Genomic DNA, 22,704 nt, shown 5'->3' with positions numbered 1-22,704 from the left:
GGAATAAAAATGTATATAAAATGGAAGCTGACGAGTGATGCTGCTGCTGTGGCCTGGTGTCTCTGGCTCTCTGACGGTGCTGCTGTAACGCATGGCGTTGTGGTCCTCCCCCTCTCACAGTGCTTGTTTTCTTGACGATTTCATCACTTGTTAACAGTGAGTCAAATCCTGGATTGAGGAGCAGACTACCTTTCCATCCAGGGTTCCAACCCGGGTGCCACAGGTGGAGCATCACTATCGATGCGATTCGGCCCTCTGTGCCACCGTCAGAGGGAGGAGGCACTACTCTCCTCCGTCTCAGCTGAATTTGAACCCAGGTGTCTCGGGTGAAAAGTCACTGTTCTAATGCTCCAACAGCTCTGACCTTTGTTGCAATTACGGTGTATTTATTTTTACAGGTTGAATGGATCACTGCCTGTAAATGTGGAGCCACAGAACACCACCCTGCTCTTCAAAGGCACTGTGACCTATGACCTTGCTGGAACGTATGTCTGCGAAGCTACGAATGCAATTGGCACACGGTCGGGTCTGGTTGAGGTCAACATTACAGGTAGGACAGGGCCTGCGGAAGAACCTTTATTACCAAAAGCTTTGCTGATCTGGAACCTGCTAACTCTGCAGCAACTGTAATTGCATGATTGGTGTGTGGGGCGGTGCTCTCAATGCTTCCTTGCTGATTCTAAGCACCTTGCTGTTCTCGCCTCACCGTCTGTCAGTGACTAGTTCTCACCTTGGTCTATTTTTATGAAACCAACTGTCATACACAAAAGTGTTTAGAACGTTTATAAGTAGCTGGAGGAGGACAGGCTGCAAGAAGCAGAAGTGAAAAGTGGTTTGAGACACTCTGCCTTGTACAGATTACAGCTGAACAGTGCAGTGGGTTTAGGGCGGTAGGGACGCACGCTTCAGTCTCAGTTAGTTGCCATGCTAAATGGCAAACTGGATAATGTGGCCATTGGCCTCCACCCTTTGATTGTATTAAGGACTAGGAAAGGCAAAAGGGCACAGTGACACTCCATTTCAGTGTTTCAATGTGCTGTAATCAAGGAATAAGATGTAAATTTAAAATTAGGATTCCTCACACAGAGGTCCTGATTTTTAGCTGGACTGTCAGAATATCGAGGGGAGAGAGAGCTGACTTGTAGCTCACTGAAAGGGCAAGAATGAGCGAGAGAGCCGTTGTGTATGACTCGTAAAGGGAGGGAACTGACACCAATATACCTGACATGTATCATAATGTATCAAGGGACTGGCGCGAGATGGCATGTCTATCTTCCAGAGCCTGGTCTGTGAGATTACAGGGGACAGGCATGTCAATTAGCGAGGGATGTGGAATGTTAGATTACCACATGCAGAGAAAAGGTGGGAGGCAGCATGCACTTTTTAAATGGAATCTTATTTTCATATTTCCAATATTCTGTGGGTCCACCCAAGTTGCGAATACCCATAGAGTGTATGAATTTATCTCCGATTATTGTGGTGTAAAACATCAGAGAAATGTTTTAACTCCATCTCACTCAGTATCACCACTGTAAAACTCAACGAAGAATATATTTCCAGTTCCTTCATATTCCACAGTTCCAAAGGTGCTGGGTGCTATTTCAACAGAGTAAAGGTTAGAGCGGTGGTCACTGCATCGGTGCAGAATTATGTGGAATTTTTATTCAGCGGGGTAACGGTTACTCTGACTGTGGAGTTGTTTGTTCAGCAGAAGAAGGGTCATTCACTGTTTAACTACACAATCACTATTCAGCAGGGTAAAGGTTACTCACTGTGTGATGCTCGGGGTTCTTGGCTATTCTTTGTATAACTGTGGAATTGCTATTCATTGAGCAGAGTAAGGGTTATTATCTCACTTCCCTTCCTCCCTCCCTCTGAACCAACAGTATATGGACTAACTACTGAGGCAGAAAGTGCTGCAATACTTAAGTCTAGCTCATTGGGAGGAAATCTGCTTCTCTGCAAGCTTGTGTACTGATGACAGCAGAGATGCAATCTCCGGATGTTGTGTTGGGGAATGGGTGCCATGTTGAGTGTAATTAATAACGGGGATAGTTTACTTCAATGTGCGCTGGATAGTGTCTGAGTTGGGCCAGTGGATCTGCAAATTATTGAAGTATTAAACTGGAGTGTCAGCCATGGCTCAGTGGGTAGCACTCTCGCCTCTGGGTCAGAAGGTCGTGGGTTCGACTCCCACTCCAGAGGCTTGAGCACAAAAATCTAGCCTGACAATCCAGTGCAGTGCTGTGCTGAGGGAGTGCTGCACTGTCGGAGGTGCCATCTTTTGGATGAGACATTAAACCGAAGCCCTGTCTGCTCACTCAGGTGGACATAAAAGATCCCACGCACGGCACTATTTCGAAGAAGAGCAGGGGAGTTCTCCCCAGTGTCCTGGCCAATATTTATCCCTAAACCAACATAACAAAAACAGATAGTCTGGTCATTATCACATTGCTGTTTGTGGGATGTTGCTGTGCACAAATTGGCTGTAAAGCGCTTTGGGACGTCCGGTATTTGTGAAAAGCGCTATATAAATGCAAGTCTTTTCTTTTTGCGCCAGTGAGTAAAGTTAGAGATAAAAGCCCCCCTGCCTACACTGGTGCTGGATAACTTGTGAGGGCCAGCTCATGGGGAGTTGCATGATGACTTGCCGGTGACTTTCAGATGTAGTATTCTCTAAATGCTTGTCTTGAAGCAAATACAATGGCACTTCTGTTTTTTGATCTGTGCTGTTGCAGTACTTCCTGCTATTAGATGTTGCCAGTGGGCCCTGGTGATTGTTAGCGACCCCTAAAGGGAGATGTCGGGAATGCAGCACTGTCCTCCTTACCAGCTCCTCCTGAAGAAATATCTGTTTTGAGTGTCGTGTTTTAGAGTTAAGAACATAAGAATTAGGAGCAGGAGTAGGCCATAGGGCCCCTCGAGCCTGCTCCGCCATTCAATAAGATCATGGCCCATCTTTGACCTCAACTCCACTTTCCCGCCCGATCTCCATACCCTTGATTCTCCTAGAGTGGAAAACTCTGTCTATCTCCATCTTGAATATACTCAACATGAGCATCCACAGCCCTCTGGGGCAGAGAATTCCAAAGATTCACAACCCTCTGAGTGAAGAAATTCCTCCTCATCTCAGTCTTAAAAGGCCGACCCCTTATCCTGAGACTCTGGCCCCTAGTTTTAGAATCTCCAGCCAGGGGAAACAACATCTCAGCATCTACCCTGTCAATCCCCCTCAGAATCTTTTATGTTTCAATGAAATCATCTCTCATTCTTCTAAACTCCAGAGACTATAGGCCCAATCTACTCGATCTCTCCTAATAGGACAACTCTCTCATCCCAGGAATCAATCTAGTGAACCTTTGTTGCACCGCCTCTAACGCAAGTATGTCCTTTCTCAGATAAGCAAGATCTCAAAGGTAGTAATCTCCGGATTACTCCCGGTGCCACGTGCGAGTGAATATAGAAATAGGAGGTTAGAGCAGGTGAATGCGTGGCTGGAGAGATAGTGCAGGAGGGAGGGCTTCAGATTCCTGGAGCATTGGGACCGGTTCTGGGGGAGGTGGGACCTGTACATGCCGGATGGGTTGCACCTCAACAGGGTCGGGACCAATATCTTCACGGGGAGGTTTGCTAGTGCTGTTAGGGAGGGTTTAAACTAATTTGGCAGGGGGATGGGCACCAGGATGTAACATTAGAAAGGGGAAATAAAGTGCTCAAAGCATTGAGAGAGGCAGTGAGCACTAAAGTAAGGTATTAGGTGGGGTCAAACTAAGAGAGATGGTCTAAGATGGGTTTACAGTGCATGTTTGTGAGCGCACGAAGCGTAGTAAACAAGGTAAGTGAGCTGCAGGCACAAATAGCCACATGGGAATATGATGATGTGGCAATAACTGAGACTTGGCTCAAAAAAGGGCAGGATTGGGTATTAAATATTCCTGGTCATAAGGTGTTCAGGAAAGATAGGGAAGGAAAGATAGGAGGTGATGTGACAGTATTGGTTAAGGAGAATGTTACAGTGCTTGAGAGGGAGGATGTCCTGGGGGGGGTCAAGGACAGAATCTATATGGCTAGAGTTAAGAAATAATAGAGGTGCCATTACACTAGTAGGTGTATTCTATAGACCACCAAATAGTGGGAAAGATATGGAGGAGCAAATGTGCTGAGAAATTACAAAGAGGTGCAAGAACTATAGAGTAGTAATAATGGGGGACTTCAACCATCCTAATATAAACTGGGATCGTAATAAACTGGGATCGTAATAGTGTTACGGGCAGAGAAGGGGAAGAATTTCTGAAGTGTGTTCAGGAGAACTTTCTTGATCAGTATGTTTCTGGCCTGACGAGGGAGGAGGCATTGCTGGACCTGGTCCTGGGGAATGAGGTAGGTCAAGTGGAGCAAGTGTCAGTAGGTGAACATTTAGGGAATAGTGATCATAATATAAGGTTTAGATTATCAATAGAAAAGGACACAGAGCAATCTAGAGTAAAAATATTTAACTGGGGGAAAGCCAATTTCCGTGGGATGAGAACGGATCTGGCCCGGGTAAACTGGAATCAAAGATTGGCAGGCAAAACTATAATGGAACAATGAGCTGCCTTTAAAGAGGAAATAGTTCAGGTACAGTTGAGGTACATTCCCACTAGGGGGAAAGGCAGGGCAACTAAAGTCAGGGCTCCCTGGATGACGAAAGAGATAGAGAGTAAGATGAAGCAGAAAAAGAGCGCGTATGACAGATGTCAGGTTGCAAATACACCTGAGAATCAGGCTATATATAGAAAGGTCAGAGGAGAAGTGAAAAAGAAAGTAAGATGGGCAAAGAGAGGGTTTGAGAATAGAATGGCAGCCAACATAAGATAATCCAAAAGTCTTCTACAGGCATATAAATAATAAACGGGTAGTAAGAGGAGGGGTGGGGCCGGTTAGGGACCAAAAAGGAGACCTATGCATGGAGGCAGAGGGTATGGCTGAAGTACTAAACGAGTACTTTGTATCTGTCTTCACCAAGGAAGAGGATGCTGCCATAGCCAAGGAGGAGGTAGTGGAGACACTTGATAGGATAAAAATTGATAGAGGAGGTGTTAGAAAGGCTGGCTGTACTTAAAGTAGATAAATCACCAGGAGCGGATGGGATGCATCCAGATGCTGAGGGAATTGAAGGCGGAAATCACAGAGGTACTGGCCATAATCTTCCAATCCTCCATAGATACAGGGATGGTGCCATAGGACCGGAGAATTGCAAATGTTACACCATTGTTCAAAAAAGTGTGTAAAGATAAACCCAGTAATTACTGACCAGTCAGTTTAACCTCGGTAGTGGGGAAGCTTTTAGAAACAGTAATCGGGGACAAAATTAACAGTCACTTGGACAAGTGTGGATTAATTAAGGAAAGCCAGCATGGATTTGTTAAAGGCAAATCATGTTTAACCAACTTGATCGAGTTTTTTGCTGAGGTAACAGAGAGGGTTGCTGAGGGCAATGCGGTTGACGTGGTGTACATGGATTTCCAAAAGGCGTTCGACAAAGTGCCACATAATAGGCTTGCCAGCAAAGTTGAAGCCCATGGAATAAGAGGGACAGTGGCAGCATGGATATGAAATTGTCTAAGTGATAGGAAACAGAGAGTAGTGGTGAACAGTTGTTTTTCGGACTGGCGGAAGGTATACAGTGGTGTTCCCCAGGGATCGGTTCCAGGACCACTGCTTTTCTTGATTTATACTAATGACTTGGACTTGGGTGTACAGGGCACAATTTCAAAACTTGCAGATGACACAAAACTTGGAAGTATAGTGAACAGTGAGGAGGAGAGTGATAGACTTCAGGAAGACACAGACAGGCTGGTGAAATGGGCGGACATGTGGCAGATGAAATTTAACTTAATAAATAGAGGCATAGAATACAAAAGTGTGGTAATTATGATGAACCTGTATAAAACACTGATTCGGCCCCAACTGGAGTACTGTGTCCAATTCTGGTCACCACACTTTAGGAAGGATGTGAAGGCCTTAGAGAGGGTGCAGAAAAGATTTACGAGAATGATTCTAGGGATGAGGGACTGCAGTTACGTGGATAGACAGGAGAAGCTGGGGGTTGTTCTCCTTGGAGCAGAGAAGGTTGAGAGGAGATTTGATAAAGGTGTTCAAAATCATGAGGGGTCTAGACAGAGTAGATAGAGTGAAACTGTTCCCATTGGCGGAAGGATCGGGAACCAGAGGACACAGATTTAAGGTGATTGGCAAAAAAAACAAAGGCGACGTAAGAAAAAACTTTTTGACGCAGCGAGTGGTTAGGATCTGGAATGCACTGCCTGAAAGGGTGGTGGAGGCAGATTCAATCACAGCTTTCAAAAGGAAGTTGGATAAGTATCTGAAGAAAAAAAAATTTGTAGGACCACGGGGAAAGGGCGGGGGAGTGGGGCTAACTGAGAGCCTGCATGGGCTCGTCTGGCCGAATGATTCTATAAGGAGACCAAAACTGCACTTTTTATATATAAAACGGCACCGGTGTAGTTTTATTCCATATGTGGATGTATCTGGCTAGCAAACTGCTAGCCCTGTTGGCATAGTGAATTTGGCAGAGTGCTTGCTTGTAAGCTCAGGATTCAGGGCATGGTGTTGAAATGTGTTTTGACAAGTTCTGCCTCGGCTATTTGTCGCATCACCTGCACACACAACAATTGAAGCTGTTCCACATAAAATCATTAACAGGAGATGCCAACAATTCCTGCCAATGCTGGATCCATTCCTAAAATGAATTCAATGAAAGGTTGAAAAGCCTGAATGAATTATACCTTCAGTTATATTGCATGGTTTATTCTGCTAACCCAGCTCTTGCAGCTCTGGCCTACTGCTGATGTAATGACCGGGTGTGAGTCATGGTACCGTCACACTATCCACTTCTGCGTTTTGTCTGAAAGAAAGGAAGCATTATAGCTCAGACAATAAACTGGAGGTGTCAGCTCCTGGTTTTAATATGAGTCAGAACTTGAAAACGATTTGGTACGGTCTGGAATTTACATTAAATGTGAAGAGGGCAGCTGGCAGAGACAGCAGCTGATCTTCAGCTCTGCAGTAATCGTGCCTCCTGTTGACTGAATAAGAATAACATTAGTGGAAGTTATGGTGATATTAATGTTCTTGACTTTCTGTTGCAGCAAGTTGCAGAGACTATGGGGCAGAGGTGTAGCAGGATCTCCCTCTGTTTTGTCTAAATTCAGAGCACAGTATTATTGATGAAATAGACAGCAATATTGCGATGGGATAGAGAGATGTTGGGGGCTAGCGGCGAGAGAGGGTTGCCCATCAGGTAATGCGTGTTTTTTCTCGTCTACTATCCAGGAGAGGCATCGGAATAGATCTATGGGATCATTATTCGAGGCTTGGATGGACTAACGAGAGTTGAAAGCTGTTGAGGGGGAAAGTATTTTGGGACATAAGAGCAGAGCCATCAAAGATAATAGGTGGGAACTATCAGCCGGACTTGAGAGATGTAAAGAAACTGCGGGTGGCTTCACCATCTTCTCTTAAAAGATGCCATGATCTCTGCTTCAATCATTCCCTGTGGCAAAGCATTCCATACTCCAACATCCCTCTGCATAAAGATTTCTCCTGCTGCAGTCCTTACTCGGTGACCATTTTAAAATGATGATGTCTGGCTTTACCAGGGCTACTAACCTGTTTTTTCAGGGGCTAGCAGACCGACTGTACATCTCCAACACGTGTTTTTATTTCAGATTTCCTGCACGTGCCATTTTTTTCTTTTTTCTCCATTTTCCTCCATGTGTTTTCATCACCTTATTCAGCTGTTTTCATGCACTTTCACTCTTTCATTGTTTTTCATAAAAGCGTAGGAATTTACAGAGCAGAAGGAAGCCATTCATGCCATCTGTTAGTTTAATCCCACTGCCCCGCTCTCTCCCCATAGCCCTGTCAATCCCAAACTAATCCCACTGCCCCGCTCTCTCCCCATAGCCCTGTCAATCCCAAACTAATCCCACTGCCCCGCGCTCTCCCCATAGCCCTGTCAATCCCAAACTAATCCCACTGTCCCGCTCTCTCCCCATAGCCCTGTCAATCCCAAACTAATCCCACTGCCCCGCTCTCTCCCCATAGCCCTGTCAATCCCAAACTAATCCCACTGCCCCGCTCTCCCCATATTTATTCAATTTTCTCTTAAAAGATGCCATGGTCTCTGCTTCAATCATTCCCTGTGGCAAGACATTCCATACTCCAACATCCCTCTGCATAAAGATTTCTCCTGCTGCAGTCCTCACTCTGTGACCATTTTAAAACGATACTCTCTGACCCACTAACTCCCCAACCAGAGGATCGGGACAGGTTTATGGTACATGAGGTGGGATTGATAGACTGAACAATCAACCTGTCCTTTTTCATATGCTCATTTTTGTGTACACACAATTGCCGAGTAAAGGCAATATAAATAAAGTCAAATTCCTGAATACGCCCGTGGGAGAGAAGAAGAAAGGTTACAGGTAGGAGCTGATTATTAAGACAATGGCAGCGAGCCGTAGAATCTTAAATATTCCATCTCTCCCGCAAGCATTCACAATTTTAAGATTAAGATATTTTGAACAAACCAAAACAGACTGTCATCGAGCCGATGACCCTGAACGAGCAGATAATCCCTGGGGCTGCTGTATGTGCAAAATAAATCGATGGATTCTATCGATCCGTCTCCAGATAATGTACTCGAGGTCAATAGCTGTAATGTTTCTGAATGTTGGGCTCAACCCAGGGGTCCACTCAAACTTTCATTCTGCATCTCCATTTCATTTATAATTTTAGGATGCAGTATGTTTGTGATTCATTTGTGTGCTTAATGCGTGCATACGACTGATATCTTCTCCATTACATTCTGAAACCATTTTACTTTCAGATGATGTAGACTTTGAAGGTAAGGAGAGAGGGAGCGGGGGATGGTAATAATCGATCACTGATGGGGAAAGGAGAGAGAAGGGGACAGTAATAATCGATCACTGATGGGGAAAGGAGAGAGAAGGGGACAGTAATAATCATTACTGATGGGGAAAGGAGAGAGAAGGGGACAGTAATAATCGATCACTGATGGGGAAAGGAGAGAGAAGGGGACAGTAATAATCATCACTGACGGGGAAAGGAGAGAGAAGGGGACAGTAATAATCGATCACTGATGGGGAAAGGAGAGAGAAGGGGACAGTAATAATCGATCACTGATGGGGAAAGGAGAGAGAAGGGGACAGTAATAATCGATCACTGATGGGGAAAGGAGAGAGAAGGGGACAGTAATAATCGATTACTGATGGGGAAAGGAGAGAGAAGGGGACAGTAATAATCATTACTGATGGGGAAAGGAGAGAGAAGGGGACAGTAATAATCGATTACTGATGGGGAAAGGAGAGAGAAGGGGACAGTAATAATCATCACTGACGGGGAAAGGAGAGAGAAGGAGACAGTAATAATCATCACTGACGGGGAAAGGAGAGAGAAGGGGACAGTAATAATCATTACTGATGGGGAAAGGAGAGAGAAGGGGACAGTAATAATCGATTACTGATGGGGAAAGGAGAGAGAAGGGGACAGTAATAATCATCCCTGACGGGGAAAGGAGAGAGAAGGGGACAGTAATAATCGATCACTGACGGGGAAAGGAGAGAGAAGGGGACAGTAATAATCATCACTGATGGGGAAAGGAGAGAGAAGGGGACAGTAATAATCGGTCACTGATGGGGAAAGGAGAGAGAAGGGGACAGTAATAATCAGTCACTGATGGGGAAAGGAGAGAGAAGGGGACAGTAATAATCGGTCACTGATGGGGAAAGGAGAGAGAAGGGGACAGTAATAATCGGTCACTGACGGGGAAAGGAGAGAGAAGGGGACAGTAATAATTGGTCACTGACGGGGAAAGGAGAGAGAAGGAGACAGTAATAATCGGTCACTGACGGGGAAAGGAGAGAGAAGGGGACAGTAATAATCGATCACTGATGGGGAAAGGAGAGAGAAGGGGACAGTAATAATCGATCACTGATGGGGAAAGGAGAGAGAAGGGGACAGTAATAATCGGTCACTGATGGGGAAAGGAGAGAGAAGGAGACAGTAATAATCGATCACTGATGGGGAAAGGAGAGAGAAGGGGACAGTAATAATCGGTCACTGATGGGGAAAGGAGAGAGAAGGGGACAGTAATAATCGATCACTGACGGGGAAAGGAGAGAGAAGGAGACAGTAATAATCGGTCACTGATGGGGAAAGGAGAGAGAAGGAGACAGTAATAATTGGTCACTGATGGGGAAAGGAGAGAGAAGGGGACAGTAATAATCGGTCACTGACGGGGAAAGGAGAGAGAAGGAGACAGTAATAATTGGTCACTGACGGGGAAAGGAGAGAGAAGGGGACAGTAATAATCGATCACTGATGGGGAAAGGAGAGAGAAGGGGACAGTAATAATCGGTCACTGATGGGGAAAGGTGAGAGAAGGGGACAGTAATAATCGGTCACTGATGGGGAAAGGAGAGAGAAGGGGACAGTAATAATCGATCACTGATGGGGAAAGGAGAGAGAAGGGGACAGTAATAATCGGTCACTGATGGGGAAAGGTGAGAGAAGGGGACAGTAATAATCGATCACTGATGGGGAAAGGAGAGAGAAGGGGACAGTAATAATCGATCACTGACGGGGAAAGGTGAGAGAAGGGGACAGTAATAATCGATCACTGATGGGGAAAGGAGAGAGAAGGGGACAGTAATAATCGATCACTGATGGGGAAAGGAGAGAGAAGGGGACAGTAATAATTGGTCACTGATGGGGAAAGGAGAGAGAAGGGGACAGTAATAATCGGTCACTGATGGGGAAAGGAGAGAGAAGGGGACAGTAATAATCGATCACTGATGGGGAAAGGAGAGAGAAGGAGACAGTAATAATTGGTCACTGATGGGGAAAGGAGAGAGAAGGGGACAGTAATAATTGGTCACTGATGGGGAAAGGAGAGAGAAGGGGACAGTAATAATCGGTCACTGATGGGGAAAGGAGAGAGAAGGGGACAGTAATAATTGGTCACTGATGGGGAAAGGAGAGAGAAGGGGACAGTAATAATCGGTCACTGATGGGGAAAGGAGAGAGAAGGGGACAGTAATAATCGATCACTGACGGGGAAAGGAGAGAGAAGGGGACAGTAATAATCGATCACTGATGGGGAAAGGAGAGAGAAGGAGACAGTAATAATTGGTCACTGATGGGGAAAGGAGAGAGAAGGGGACAGTAATAATCGGTCACTGATGGGGAAAGGTGAGAGAAGGGGACAGTAATAATCGATCACTGATGGGGAAAGGAGAGAGAAGGGGACAGTAATAATTGGTCACTGATGGGGAAAGGAGAGAGGAGGAGACAGTAATAATCGATCACTGACGGGGAAAGGTGAGAGAAGGGGACAGTAATAATCGGTCACTGACGGGGAAAGGAGAGAGGAGGAGACAGTAATAATCGGTCACTGACGGGGAAAGGAGAGAGGAGGAGACAGTAATAATCGATCACTGACGGGGAAAGGAGAGAGGAGGAGACAGTAATAATCGGTCACTGATGGGGAAAGGAGAGAGAAGGGGACAGTAATAATTGGTCACTGATGGGGAAAGGAGAGAGAAGGGGACAGTAATAATCGGTCACTGATGGGGAAAGGAGAGAGAAGGGGACAGTAATAATCGATCACTGACGGGGAAAGGAGAGAGAAGGGGACAGTAATAATTGGTCACTGATGGGGAAAGGAGAGAGGAGGAGACAGTAATAATTGGTCACTGATGGGGAAAGGAGAGAGAAGGGGACAGTAATAATCGGTCACTGATGGGGAAAGGTGAGAGAAGGGGACAGTAATAATCGATCACTGATGGGGAAAGGAGAGAGAAGGGGACAGTAATAATTGGTCACTGATGGGGAAAGGAGAGAGGAGGAGACAGTAATAATCGATCACTGATGGGGAAAGGCGAGAGAAGGGGACAGTAATAATCGATCACTGATGGGGAAAGGAGAGAGAAGGAGACAGTAATAATTGGTCACTGATGGGGAAAGGAGAGAGAAGGGGACAGTAATAATCGATCACTGATGGGGAAAGGAGAGAGAAGGGGACAGTAATAATTGGTCACTGATGGGGAAAGGAGAGAGGAGGAGACAGTAATAATCGATCACTGATGGGGAAAGGCGAGAGAAGGGGACAGTAATAATCGATCACTGATGGGGAAAGGAGAGAGAAGGAGACAGTAATAATTGGTCACTGATGGGGAAAGGAGAGAGAAGGGGACAGTAATAATCGATCACTGATGGGGAAAGGAGAGAGAAGGGGACAGTAATAATCCAGACTCTGGCATGAAAGACGAGGGCGAAGGACTGCAGATTTCCAGATGTTCCGTATTACTGAGTATTACACTAGTGTGTTTACGTATTAGATCATTGGGAAAGGAAATTTAATGTTAATACATGGCAGATGTGCAGGATGCACAAGTTCAGAACATGCTGGTATTTTGTTGGTAAATTTCAGGAATAATTTTTCTTTACCAGGAAGGAAATGAGGAGAATTTTTTTTACGCAGCGAGTTGTTGTGATCTGGAATGCGCTGCCTGAAAGGGCGGTGGAAACAGATTCAATAGTAACTTACAAAGGGGAATTGGATATATATTTGAAACTGAATAATTTGCAGGGCTATGGGGAAAAAGAGATGGGGGAGTGGGACTAATTGGATAGCTATTTCAAAGAGCCGGCACAGGCACGATGGGTCGAAGGGCCTTCTGTGATGTAAGATTCTATGATTCTCTTCCTTTCCCTCCTTATCTCCCTTTTTCTTTCTGTCTCTCCTCTCTCTATCTCTTATCAATCTACCACCAGGACAATACCACCAGGACAATACCTTGCCAGCTCAGCCCATTTTTACCATTATTGGAAAATTGTAGTTCTGGTTCCACATCTTAGTACCAGTCCCTCGTACTTCTCCATGCCTATCATTAATGACAATGGAGGACAATTGATGGATAATGGTTGTGCAAATATTAGATGGTTATTTGATACCTGCCGCTATTTTCTATGGTAGACATCAACCACTAACTAAATACTCCAGGGTACTTAACTTTTAGAAGAGATAGGCAAAATGGAAAAGGAGGAGGGGTCGCCCTGAAAATAAAGGATGGGATAAAGACAGTAGAGAGAAAGGATCTTAGCTCCGAAAATCAAGAAGTAGAATCAGTTTGGGTGGAGCTAAGAAACAGCAAGGGGCAGAAAACATTGGTGGGAGTTGTTTATAGGGCCCCAAACAGTAGTTGTAATGTAGGGTAGAGTATAAATCAGGAAATTAGAGGCGCATGTAACAACGGTAATGCAGTAATCATGGGGGACTTTTCCCACATTACAACAGTGACTACACTCCAAAATTACTTCATTGGCTGTAAAGCGCTTTGAGACGTCCGGTGGTCGTGAAAGGCGTTCTATAAATGCAAGTCTTTCTTACATATAGACTGGGCAAATCAAAGTTGCAGTAATAGTGGGGAGGACGAATTCATGGAATGTATGTAAGATAGTTTTCTAGATCAGTATGTTGAGGAACCAACTGGGGAACAGGCTATTTTAGATCTAGTATTGTGCAATGAGAAAGGGTTAATTAATAACCTAGTAGTAAAGGGGCCTTTAGGGAAGAGTGACCATAATATGATAGAATTTTATATTGAGTTTGAAAGTGATTTAGTTAAATCCGAAACTAGGGTCTTCAATCTAAACAAAGCAAACTAGGTATGAGGGGCGAGTTGGCTAAGGTAGATTGGGAAACTGCATTAAAAGGTATGATGGTAGAGAAGGAATGGCTAGCATTTAAATTAATACATAATTTACATCAAATATACAATCCTTTAAGGCACAAAAACTCCACAGGAAAAGTGGTCCAACCGTGGCTAACAAGAGAAGTTAAAGATAGTATTAGATCAAAGGAAGAGGCTTATAATGTTGCCAAAAAGAGTGGTAAGCCTGAGGAATGGGAGGATTTTAGAATTCAGCAAAGGAGGACCAAGAAATTGATAAAGAAAGGGAAAATAGAATATGAGAGTAAACTAGCGAGAGATATAAAAACAGACTGCAAAAACTTCTATAGGTATGTAAAAAGGAAAAGATTAGTGAAAGTAAATGTGGGTCTCTTACAAGCTGAGACAGGATAAATTATAATGGGGAATAAAGAAATGGCAGAGAAATTAAACAAATACTTTGGGCTAGATTTTCAGGAGCAGGGTTTCAGGCGTGTGGGGGGGCGGGGAAATCCCGAATTTGAGGGTCCCGACACCATCCCGCCCAAAACCCCGCCCCACGTAAGTTTCAGGGGCGGCGGGTACCCGCCCCGCACTGGGACCCGCCGAAACCAGGCGGGAAGGGATTAGTGCCAATTACTGCCTGTTAACAGGCAGTTTTTAGCCTAATCCCTATTTTGAGGGGTTTCGTGTGGGATTCCCGACGGCTCCAAACCACGCCAGGTTAGAGCGGCGGGCCGTCGGGTTGAAGGAATTGGAGGGGTCGCGATGTCGGTGCTCAGGTGAATGATGGGTGCATGAGTGTAAAGGTAAGTGTGTTTGGTGTGTCTAAAGTGTGTAAAGAACTTTTACTTACCTGTACTTACCTTTACAGCCTTTCTTCCTGTAGGCATCGGGAGCGCATCACTCCGCCGGAACTGAAAGCTGAACGGCTGCGATCTGTCAAAAGTGACAGCCTTCAGCTTTGAGTGCCGGTGAGAGTTCTAAATGAGTCTGTGCAGAAGGACTCATATCAGAACTCAGACTGTCAGTGTTTCACAGCTTCAAACAGCTGTGAGACACTGATATTTCATCTGTCAAGAACTCTTGACAGATGAAATTGCAGTCTGTGACATCACCTGTTGCCGGGTGGCCCTTAATTGGCCTGCTGAGCCCGCTGGGCGGGCTCAACAAGGTCAATCAAGTGAAAATCGCGCGGATTGGCCGGACATCAAAGTAGGCAGGTCAAAAACCCGAAGGGGGAAGTCCCGTCCTGCCTTCTTCCCGACAGGTTCGGGAAAATCTACCCCTTTGTGTCTGTCTTCACCAAGGCTCTAGTGAGAATGAGGAACTGAAAGAAATTAGTATTAGTAAAAAAAAAGTACTGGAGAAATTAATGGGACTGAAAGCTGATAAATCCCCTGGACCTGATGGCCTACATCCTAGGGTTTTGAAAGAGGTAGCTATCGAGATAGTGGATGCATTGGTTGTCATCTTCCAAAATTCCATAGATTCTAGAACGGTTCCTGCGGATTGGAAGGTAGCAAATGTAACCCCACTATTTAAAAAGGAGAGAGAGAGAAAACGGGGAACTACAGACCAGTTAGCCTGACATCAGAAGTAGGGAAAATGCTAGAATTTATTATTAAGGATGTGGTAACAGGGCACTTAGAAAATAATAATAGGATTGGGCCGTCAACACAGATTTATGAAAGGGAAATTGTGTTTGACGCTTTGAGGTTGTAACTAGCAAAATAGATAAGGGGGAACCAGTGAATGTGGTGTATTTGGATTTTCAGAAGGCATTTGATAAGGTGCCACACAAGAGGCTATTAAACAAAATTAGGGCTCATGCGATTAGGGGTAATATACTAGCATGGATTGAGGATTGGTTAACGGACAGAAAACAGAGAGTAGGAATAAACGGGTCATTTTTGGGTTGGCTATTGGGGTATTGTGTACAGTTGGGGTATTGTGTACAGTTTTGGTCTCCTTACCTAAGGAAGGATATACTTGCCATAGAGGGAGTGCAACGAAGGTTCACCAGACTGATTCCTGGGATGGGGGGATTGTCCTATGAGGAGAGATTGAGTAGACTCGGCCTATATTCTCTGGAGTTTAGAAGAATGAAAGGTGATCTCATTGAAACATACAAAATTCTTAAGGGCTTGACAGGGTAGATGCAGGGAGGATGTTTCCCCTGGCTGGGGAGTCTAGAACCAGGGGTCACAGTCTCAGAATAAGGGGTCGGCCATTTAGGACTGAGATGAGGAGAAATTTCTTCAGAGGGTGGTGAATCTTTGGAATTCTGTACCCCAGAGGGCTGTGGAAGCTCAGTCATTGAGTATATTCAAGACAGAGATCGATAGATTTTTGGATATTAAGGGAACCAAGGGATATGGGGATAGTACAGGAAAGTGGAGTTGAGGTAGAAGATCATCCATGATCTTATTGAGTGGCGGAGCAGGCTTGAGGGGCCAAATGGCCGACTCCTGCTCCTATTTCTTATGTTCTTATGTAACCAGTCGTATGAATTGCCACTGTAATGGTCCTAGAGCAGGGTTTCCAAATTGCTGCCTATGGGCCACATATCGCCCCATGTCCTCGCAGTCTGTCCCACAAAGTGCAGGAAACTCAGTCCTATTTATCTTGTATCTCTTACTGGTTTGTCCTGTTTGAATTTTGTGGGTCTGGAAGTTGAAAATGGCTGATCCTTGGTGCCGTTGCCTCATTGCTGAATAAATGCTAAATCACAACATCGAGATCTGTTCATAGCAACTTGAGGTGTATGCACATAAGAACATCGGAATTAGGAGCAGGAGTAGGCCATTCGGCCCCTCGAATCTGCTTTGCCATTCAATAAGATCATGGCTGATCTACCTCAACTTCAGTTTCCCGCCCGATCCCCGTATCCCTTGATTCCTTTAGTGTCCAAAAATCCATCGATCTCATTCTTGAATATACTCAACGACTGAACATACCTCTGGAGTAGGGAATTCCCAATTTCTCCTCATCTCAGTCCTAAATGGCCAACCCTTTATCCTAAAACTATGCCCCCTAGTTCTAGACTCTCCAGCCAGGGGAAACAACCTCTCAGCATCTACCCTGTCAAGCGCTCTACATTTCAATGAGCTCACTCCTCATTCTTCTAAACGCCAGAGATTATAGCCGCATTCTGCAATAACGGGTTTGTGGGTTTAAACCTTCACTGTGATTTATGACAATGATGCAGTGCGGGGTTGTTGCACGTGCACAGTACGCTTGCACATGGTACACATGTGTATGGCCCTTGGAGACTCGAGGTTTGGGCAGCCCTGCCTTAGAGAGCCAGTGCAGATGTATCCACAGTCACTGTACTGATGTGGAAGTGGGAACACAAGATGGGCATTGGATGGGGAGATCCGTAATGAGTAATGGGGACTATTTGATCTCTGATTTTTGGGGTGACTTGTCATCTTTATATTGTGCATGTCCGGTGGTAGAAGGATATAAGGCTGTCTCAATTAAGTATAATCAATTAGGATCATTTATCTACATGGTTTTGTCTTTGTCTCCCTCCCCCTCTCCCTCTTTCTTGCCTATAACCAAGTGAGTTGTGTTTGATATTCTGCAGAAGCTGAGTTTCTTGCTAGAGCTATATACTGTATCTTTGTGTGGGCCTGTGTATAGAGATTGACCCTGAGCGCTCAGTGTGATGCTATGTACAGACTGAATTACCTACAGAGTGCTATTATATAAACTATTGCTTTGGCTGTGTCATGCATTCCCTGTAAACCTGGATGGGCATTCTGTTACAATACCTGTGCACAGAGGGTGTCAGAAATGGAGGTCCAGGACCATATGTAACTCGCTGTTGGAGAATGCCCACCGCTGTATGTGGTGCTGTTTGTGCCTGTGGGTAATCTCTGATGGATAGCCGCACTAGTCCTGGATGTTGCCCTAAAATACAGTTGATGAACACAGGGAGGTATGTTACCAGATTATTACTCTTTCTGAATTCAGTCTGTGCAAGCTGCATCAGAATATTTCATAAATGCTTACTGAAACCAGTGAGCTTGATTTAAAGAGGAGTTGTCATGGTAACGATATTTTAAATGGGCATAAAGAAGCATGTAAGCAAAGTGTAATCGTACCCAATTCTGCACTGATGATCTAGCAGATGACTGATTAATGGCAGGTTCTTTGTGCCTCATTTGCTGGTTTCTGTTTGTCACGCTGGAAGACGTGAACAGATCGAGGTTCAGTGAGTTGACGAAGCAGCTCAGCTGAAGTGGTCACCAATCACACGCTCTGATTGCTGATGGTGTTTCATTATCGGAATTGTTTTTAAGCATGAGATGGTACAGTGTAGCAGCACAGCATTCCATCAGTACTATCCAGCCTGTCCTGCAGTCAGTGACCCACATCCTGCAGTTTGCGCTGTAACAGAGGAATGAGGCTGGTGGTGTTTGTCACTCTAGTCAGACAGGTGGTTATTGTGACTGGCTTTGCTCTAACAGTCTAGCCTCCAGTATATGTTACTGGTCTTAAATTTGTTTTTTTAAGATTTAAATTTAAGGTTATAATATCTTTGATCCAAGTATAGAGCTTAGTTAGCATGCAAAGTCAGTTTAATCCTTGCTATAATTACGTTAAGTACTTAAAAGAACAAAAGGGCAGCCCCAAACACCTCAAAAGCTCTTGTATTCAAATTTGAATCCTGCAGTTGCTGTATTCGTCATATTTTCGTTGTCTCCTGTGTTGCTTCAATAACCGGGAGGGATCACAGTGGAATCTCAGCACCACCAGTAGGGTTTAGGCTCCAGGGTGGATGGTGGAGCTGCAATCCAAGGTCAATATGACCTTGCATTCTCCGATGGTGTGTGATGTTATGGCGAAGAGGGTTACTGCAGTTCGATTGCGCTGTGTGACGCCATGGATGTTGGTCTGATGCTGCATTGCAATGGGAATTGTTTCACCCAGCAGTAGATGCGAGGGCAGGGACTGTAATGCATTAGTGTAAACATCACTTATGATTGATGTGGGAATTGAGGCTGAGAGGCATGACTGCAGATGCAGGTTCAGAGTCTGACTGCAGTGACACAATCTTGATGTTATTCCATAAGTTCTCGAGAACAGACTGACCTCCACAGCAGCAGAAGGTTGTAGTGCTTTGCCAGTATTACAGCGATATAATGCTATAATGCTTACCATTAAATTTAAATAATGCTTTTAAATTATTCATGATTCAAATAAGCAGCGTTGAAATGTGGTTGTTTTAAAGTTATTGCAGTTTAATATTCTGTCGCTCATTCCAATTTTATTTTTATTTTCCAAATGAATGTTTTCTCAGATACTAGCAAGTTACAGGCAGCAAACTAGCAGAAACCCTCTCCCACCTCCCCATATCACTAGCAGAAATTGTAACAAGGGTCACCATCGCCCACCTCCCCATATCACTAGCAGAGACTAACGGGGGTCCCTGTTTCCCACCTCCCCATATCTTGGTTTGGTCGTGGCTGCTTGCCAGCTGTTTAGTGCCATTTAGAATTCTTGTGTTGGCTGCAGTTGGTCTGAGAAAATATTTTTTTAATTGAGAAACCCGAGGAAGGGCCAAGGCCCAGGGTGGACAGTGTCTAGAGGGACACTGGGATCAGAAAGCACTGTGAATTGTGAAACAGTGAAGTCCTGAAACCTGGCTAACCCAGTGTCCATCACAAAATCACTTTCTGAGATATATAACTATGTATAAGTTATAGAGCTTACCTACACACGTGTTACATCAAAAGAAAGCTTACGATTCCGGAACGGTCATAAGCGTATTTACTTTTCGGTGACACAAAAATTGTGCCGACGGTATCCAAAAAATGTTCAAAATTACGCTCATTATCCACTCATTAGCATTGAGTGACGTGAAGGTTGACCAATCGTACAGTCGAGCGACCCGACGGTTGACCAATCGCTGCGTCACGGGGGCGGGTTCATTGCGTGTGCGGGCGGGCTGTCCTAGAGTTGAGTGACGTGATGATTGACCAATCCTACAGTTCAGTGACCTGACAGTTGACCAATCGGTGCGTGTGTGGGCGGGCCTAATCATTCTGAACTGAGGTGAGTGTCAGCCATCTTGATTCCAAACTCTTCATTTCTTTTTCCCATCAGGGTTTTATCTTTTTAAAAAAAAATACAAACATTTCGGTCATTTCCTCCACACTTGCATTGGAAATCAACTTAAATTTTTTTTTTTATAAACCGAGGGAGCGCTTTCCGACAAAGACGTCGTGGTTTTCATTCGGTGGCAGACCGGGGGGGGGGGGGGGGGAGGGAGAACGTTTAATGGATTTTTCCCCGCTTTAATACCGACTTTTAAAAATATTACTTCCGTTTTTTCCTAAAAATATAAATAAACTCTCTGTTCATAGCTCCTTATTTCTCTCGGGGTTTTATCTTTTTAAGCCCGAGACACAGAGCGCTAGCGGTAGCGTAGGCCCAGCCGCAATTGGCGGTCTTCAAGCCGGCTCGGGAGGGCGGGGCGGGGCTCGGAAGGGGGGGGAAGGGTTACCCCGGCAACCGGGCCCGCCCTCACAGCCTCAAGCCGGCTCACGCCTGTTCCCGGGGCTTGGCTCCACTTCCGGCTGCGGGCCACTCGCCCCCTCTCTCTCCTTCCCTCTGTCTCTGTCTCTCTCTCTCTCTCTCCTCTCCCCCCTCTCCCTCCCTCCCCCCCTCTCCCTCCCTCCCCCCCTCTCCCTTCCCCCGCCTCTCCTTCCCCCCTCTCCCTTCCCCCCCTCTCCCTTCCCCCCCTCTCCCTTCCCCCCCTCTCCCTTCCCCCCTCTCCCTCCCCCTCTCCCTCCCCCCCCTCTCCCTCCCCCTCCCACCCCTACCCTCTCTCTCTGCCCCCTCCCTCCCCCTCTCTCTCTCTGCCCCTCCCTCCCCCTCTCTCTCTGCCCCCTCCCTCCCCCTCTCTCTCTCTGCCCCCTCCCTCCCCCTCTCTCTCTCTCCCCCTCTCTCCCATCTCTGCCCCCTCCCTCCCCCTCTCTCTCTCTCCCCCCTCCCTCCCCCTCTCTCTCCCCCCTTCCTCCCCTCTCTCCCCCCTCTCTCTCCCCAATCTCTCTCTCTCCCTCCCCCTCTCTCTCCCCCTCTCTCTCTTCCCCCCCAGTCACTCGCTCTCTTCCCCCCCAGTCGCTCGCTCTCTTCCCCCAGTCGCTCGCTCTCTTCCCCCCAGTCGCTCGCTCTCTTCCCCCCAGTCGCTCGCTCTCTTCCCCCCAGTCGCTCGCTCTCTTCCCCCAGTCGCTCGCTCTCTTCCCCCCAGTCGCTCGCTCTCTTCCCCCCAGTCGCTCGCTCTCTTCCCCCCAGTCGCTCGCTCTCTTCCCCCCAGTCGCTCGCTCTCTTCCCCCCAGTCGCTCGCTCTCTTCCCCCCAGTCGCTCGCTCTCTTCCCCCCAGTCGCTCGCTCTCTTCCCCCCAGTCGCTCGCTCTCTTCCCCCCAGTCGCTCGCTCTCTTCCCCCCAGTCGCTCGCTCTCTTCCCCCCAGTCGCTCGCTCTCTTCCCCCCAGTCGCTCGCTCTCTTCCCCCCAGTCGCTCGCTCTCTTCCCCCCAGTTCGCTCGCTCTCTTCCCCCCAGTCGCTCGCTCTCTTCCCCCCAGTCGCTCGCTCTCTTCCCCCCAGTCGCTCTCTCTCCCCCAGTCGCTCGCTCTCTTCCCCCCAGTCGCTCGCTCTCTTCCCCCCAGTCGCTCGCTCTCTTCCCCCCAGTCGCTCGCTCTCTTCCCCCAGTCGCTCGCTCTCTTCCCCCAGTCGCTCGCTCTCTTCCCCGCCAGTCGCTCGCTCTCTTCCCCCCAGTCGCTCGCTCTCTTCCCCCCAGTCGCTCGCTCTCTTCCCCCCAGTCGCTCGCTCTCTTCCCCCCAGTCGCTCGCTCTCTTCCCCCCAGTCGCTCGCTCTCTTCCCCCCAGTCGCTCGCTCTCTTCCCCCCAGTCGCTCGCTCTCTTCCCCCCAGTCGCTCGCTCTCTTCCCCCCCAGTCGCTCGCTCTCTTCCCCCAGTCGCTCGCTCTCTTCCCCCCAGTCGCTCGCTCTCTTCCCCCCAGTCGCTCGCTCTCTTCCCCCCAGTCGCTCGCTCTCTTCCCCCCAGTCGCTCGCTCTCTTCCCCCCAGTCGCTCGCTCTCTTCCCCCCAGTCGCTCGCTCTCTTCCCCCCAGTCGCTCGCTCTCTTCCCCCAGTCGCCTCGCTCTCTTCCCCCCAGTCGCTCGCTCTCTTCCCCCAGTCGCTCGCTCTCTTCCCCCCAGTCGCTCGCTCTCTTCCCCCCAGTCGCTCGCTCTCTTCCCCCCAGTCGCTCGCTCTCTTCCCCCCAGTCGCTCGCTCTCTTCCCCCCCAGTCGCTCGCTCTCTTCCCCCCAGTCGCTCGCTCTCTTCCCCCCAGTCGCTCGCTCTCTTCCCCCAGTCGCTCGCTCTCTTCCCCCAGTCGCTCGCTCTCTTCCCCCAGTCGCTCGCTCTCTTCCCCCCAGTCGCTCGCTCTCTTCCCCCCAGTCGCTCGCTCTCTTCCCCCCAGTCGCTCGCTCTCTTCCCCCCAGTCGCTCGCTCTCTTCCCCCAGTCGCTCGCTCTCTTCCCCCCAGTCGCTCGCTCTCTTCCCCCCAGTCGCTCGCTCTCTTCCCCCCAGTCGCTCGCTCTCTTCCCCCAGTCGCTCGCTCTCTTCCCCCCAGTCGCTCGCTCTCTTCCCCCAGTCGCTCGCTCTCTTCCCCCCAGTCGCTCGCTCTCTTCCCCCCAGTCGCTCGCTCTCTTCCCCCCAGTCGCTCGCTCTCTTCCCCCCAGTCGCTCGCTCTCTTCCCCCCCAGTCGCTCGCTCTCTTCCCCCCAGTCGCTCGCTCTCTTCCCCCCAGTCGCTCGCTCTCTTCCCCCCCAGTCGCTCGCTCTCTTCCCCCAGTCGCTCGCTCTCTTCCCCCCAGTCGCTCGCTCTCTTCCCCCCAGTCGCTCGCTCTCTTCCCTCCCCCAGTCGCTCGCTCTCGT

The 22,704-nt window shown here is 47.4% G+C and overlaps 1 protein-coding gene across 8 annotated transcripts in view; it reads left to right on the top strand.

The window, feature by feature from the left end:
* Positions 1 to 22,704, top strand: part of nectin1b (nectin cell adhesion molecule 1b) — a 630,230-nt gene that overhangs the window by 187,705 nt on the left and 419,821 nt on the right. For all 8 annotated transcript variants that reach the window (XR_015073694.1, XM_085967690.1, XM_085967688.1 and 5 more), the window contains exon 5: positions 399 to 550. Coding sequence is in view for 7 of the 8 variants with exons in the window: in XM_085967690.1 (XP_085823816.1) it covers positions 399 to 550 (152 nt within the window). In the remaining variant the exon portion in view is untranslated. The remainder of the gene's footprint in view (positions 1 to 398; positions 551 to 22,704) is intronic.

Source organism: Somniosus microcephalus, chromosome 26, assembly GCF_052327205.1.
Source record: "Somniosus microcephalus isolate GS21.2 chromosome 26, FLI_Smic_1.0, whole genome shotgun sequence".
Lineage (NCBI taxonomy): Eukaryota > Metazoa > Chordata > Chondrichthyes > Squaliformes > Somniosidae > Somniosus > Somniosus microcephalus.
This window is presented reverse-complemented; position numbering and strand designations above follow the sequence as displayed.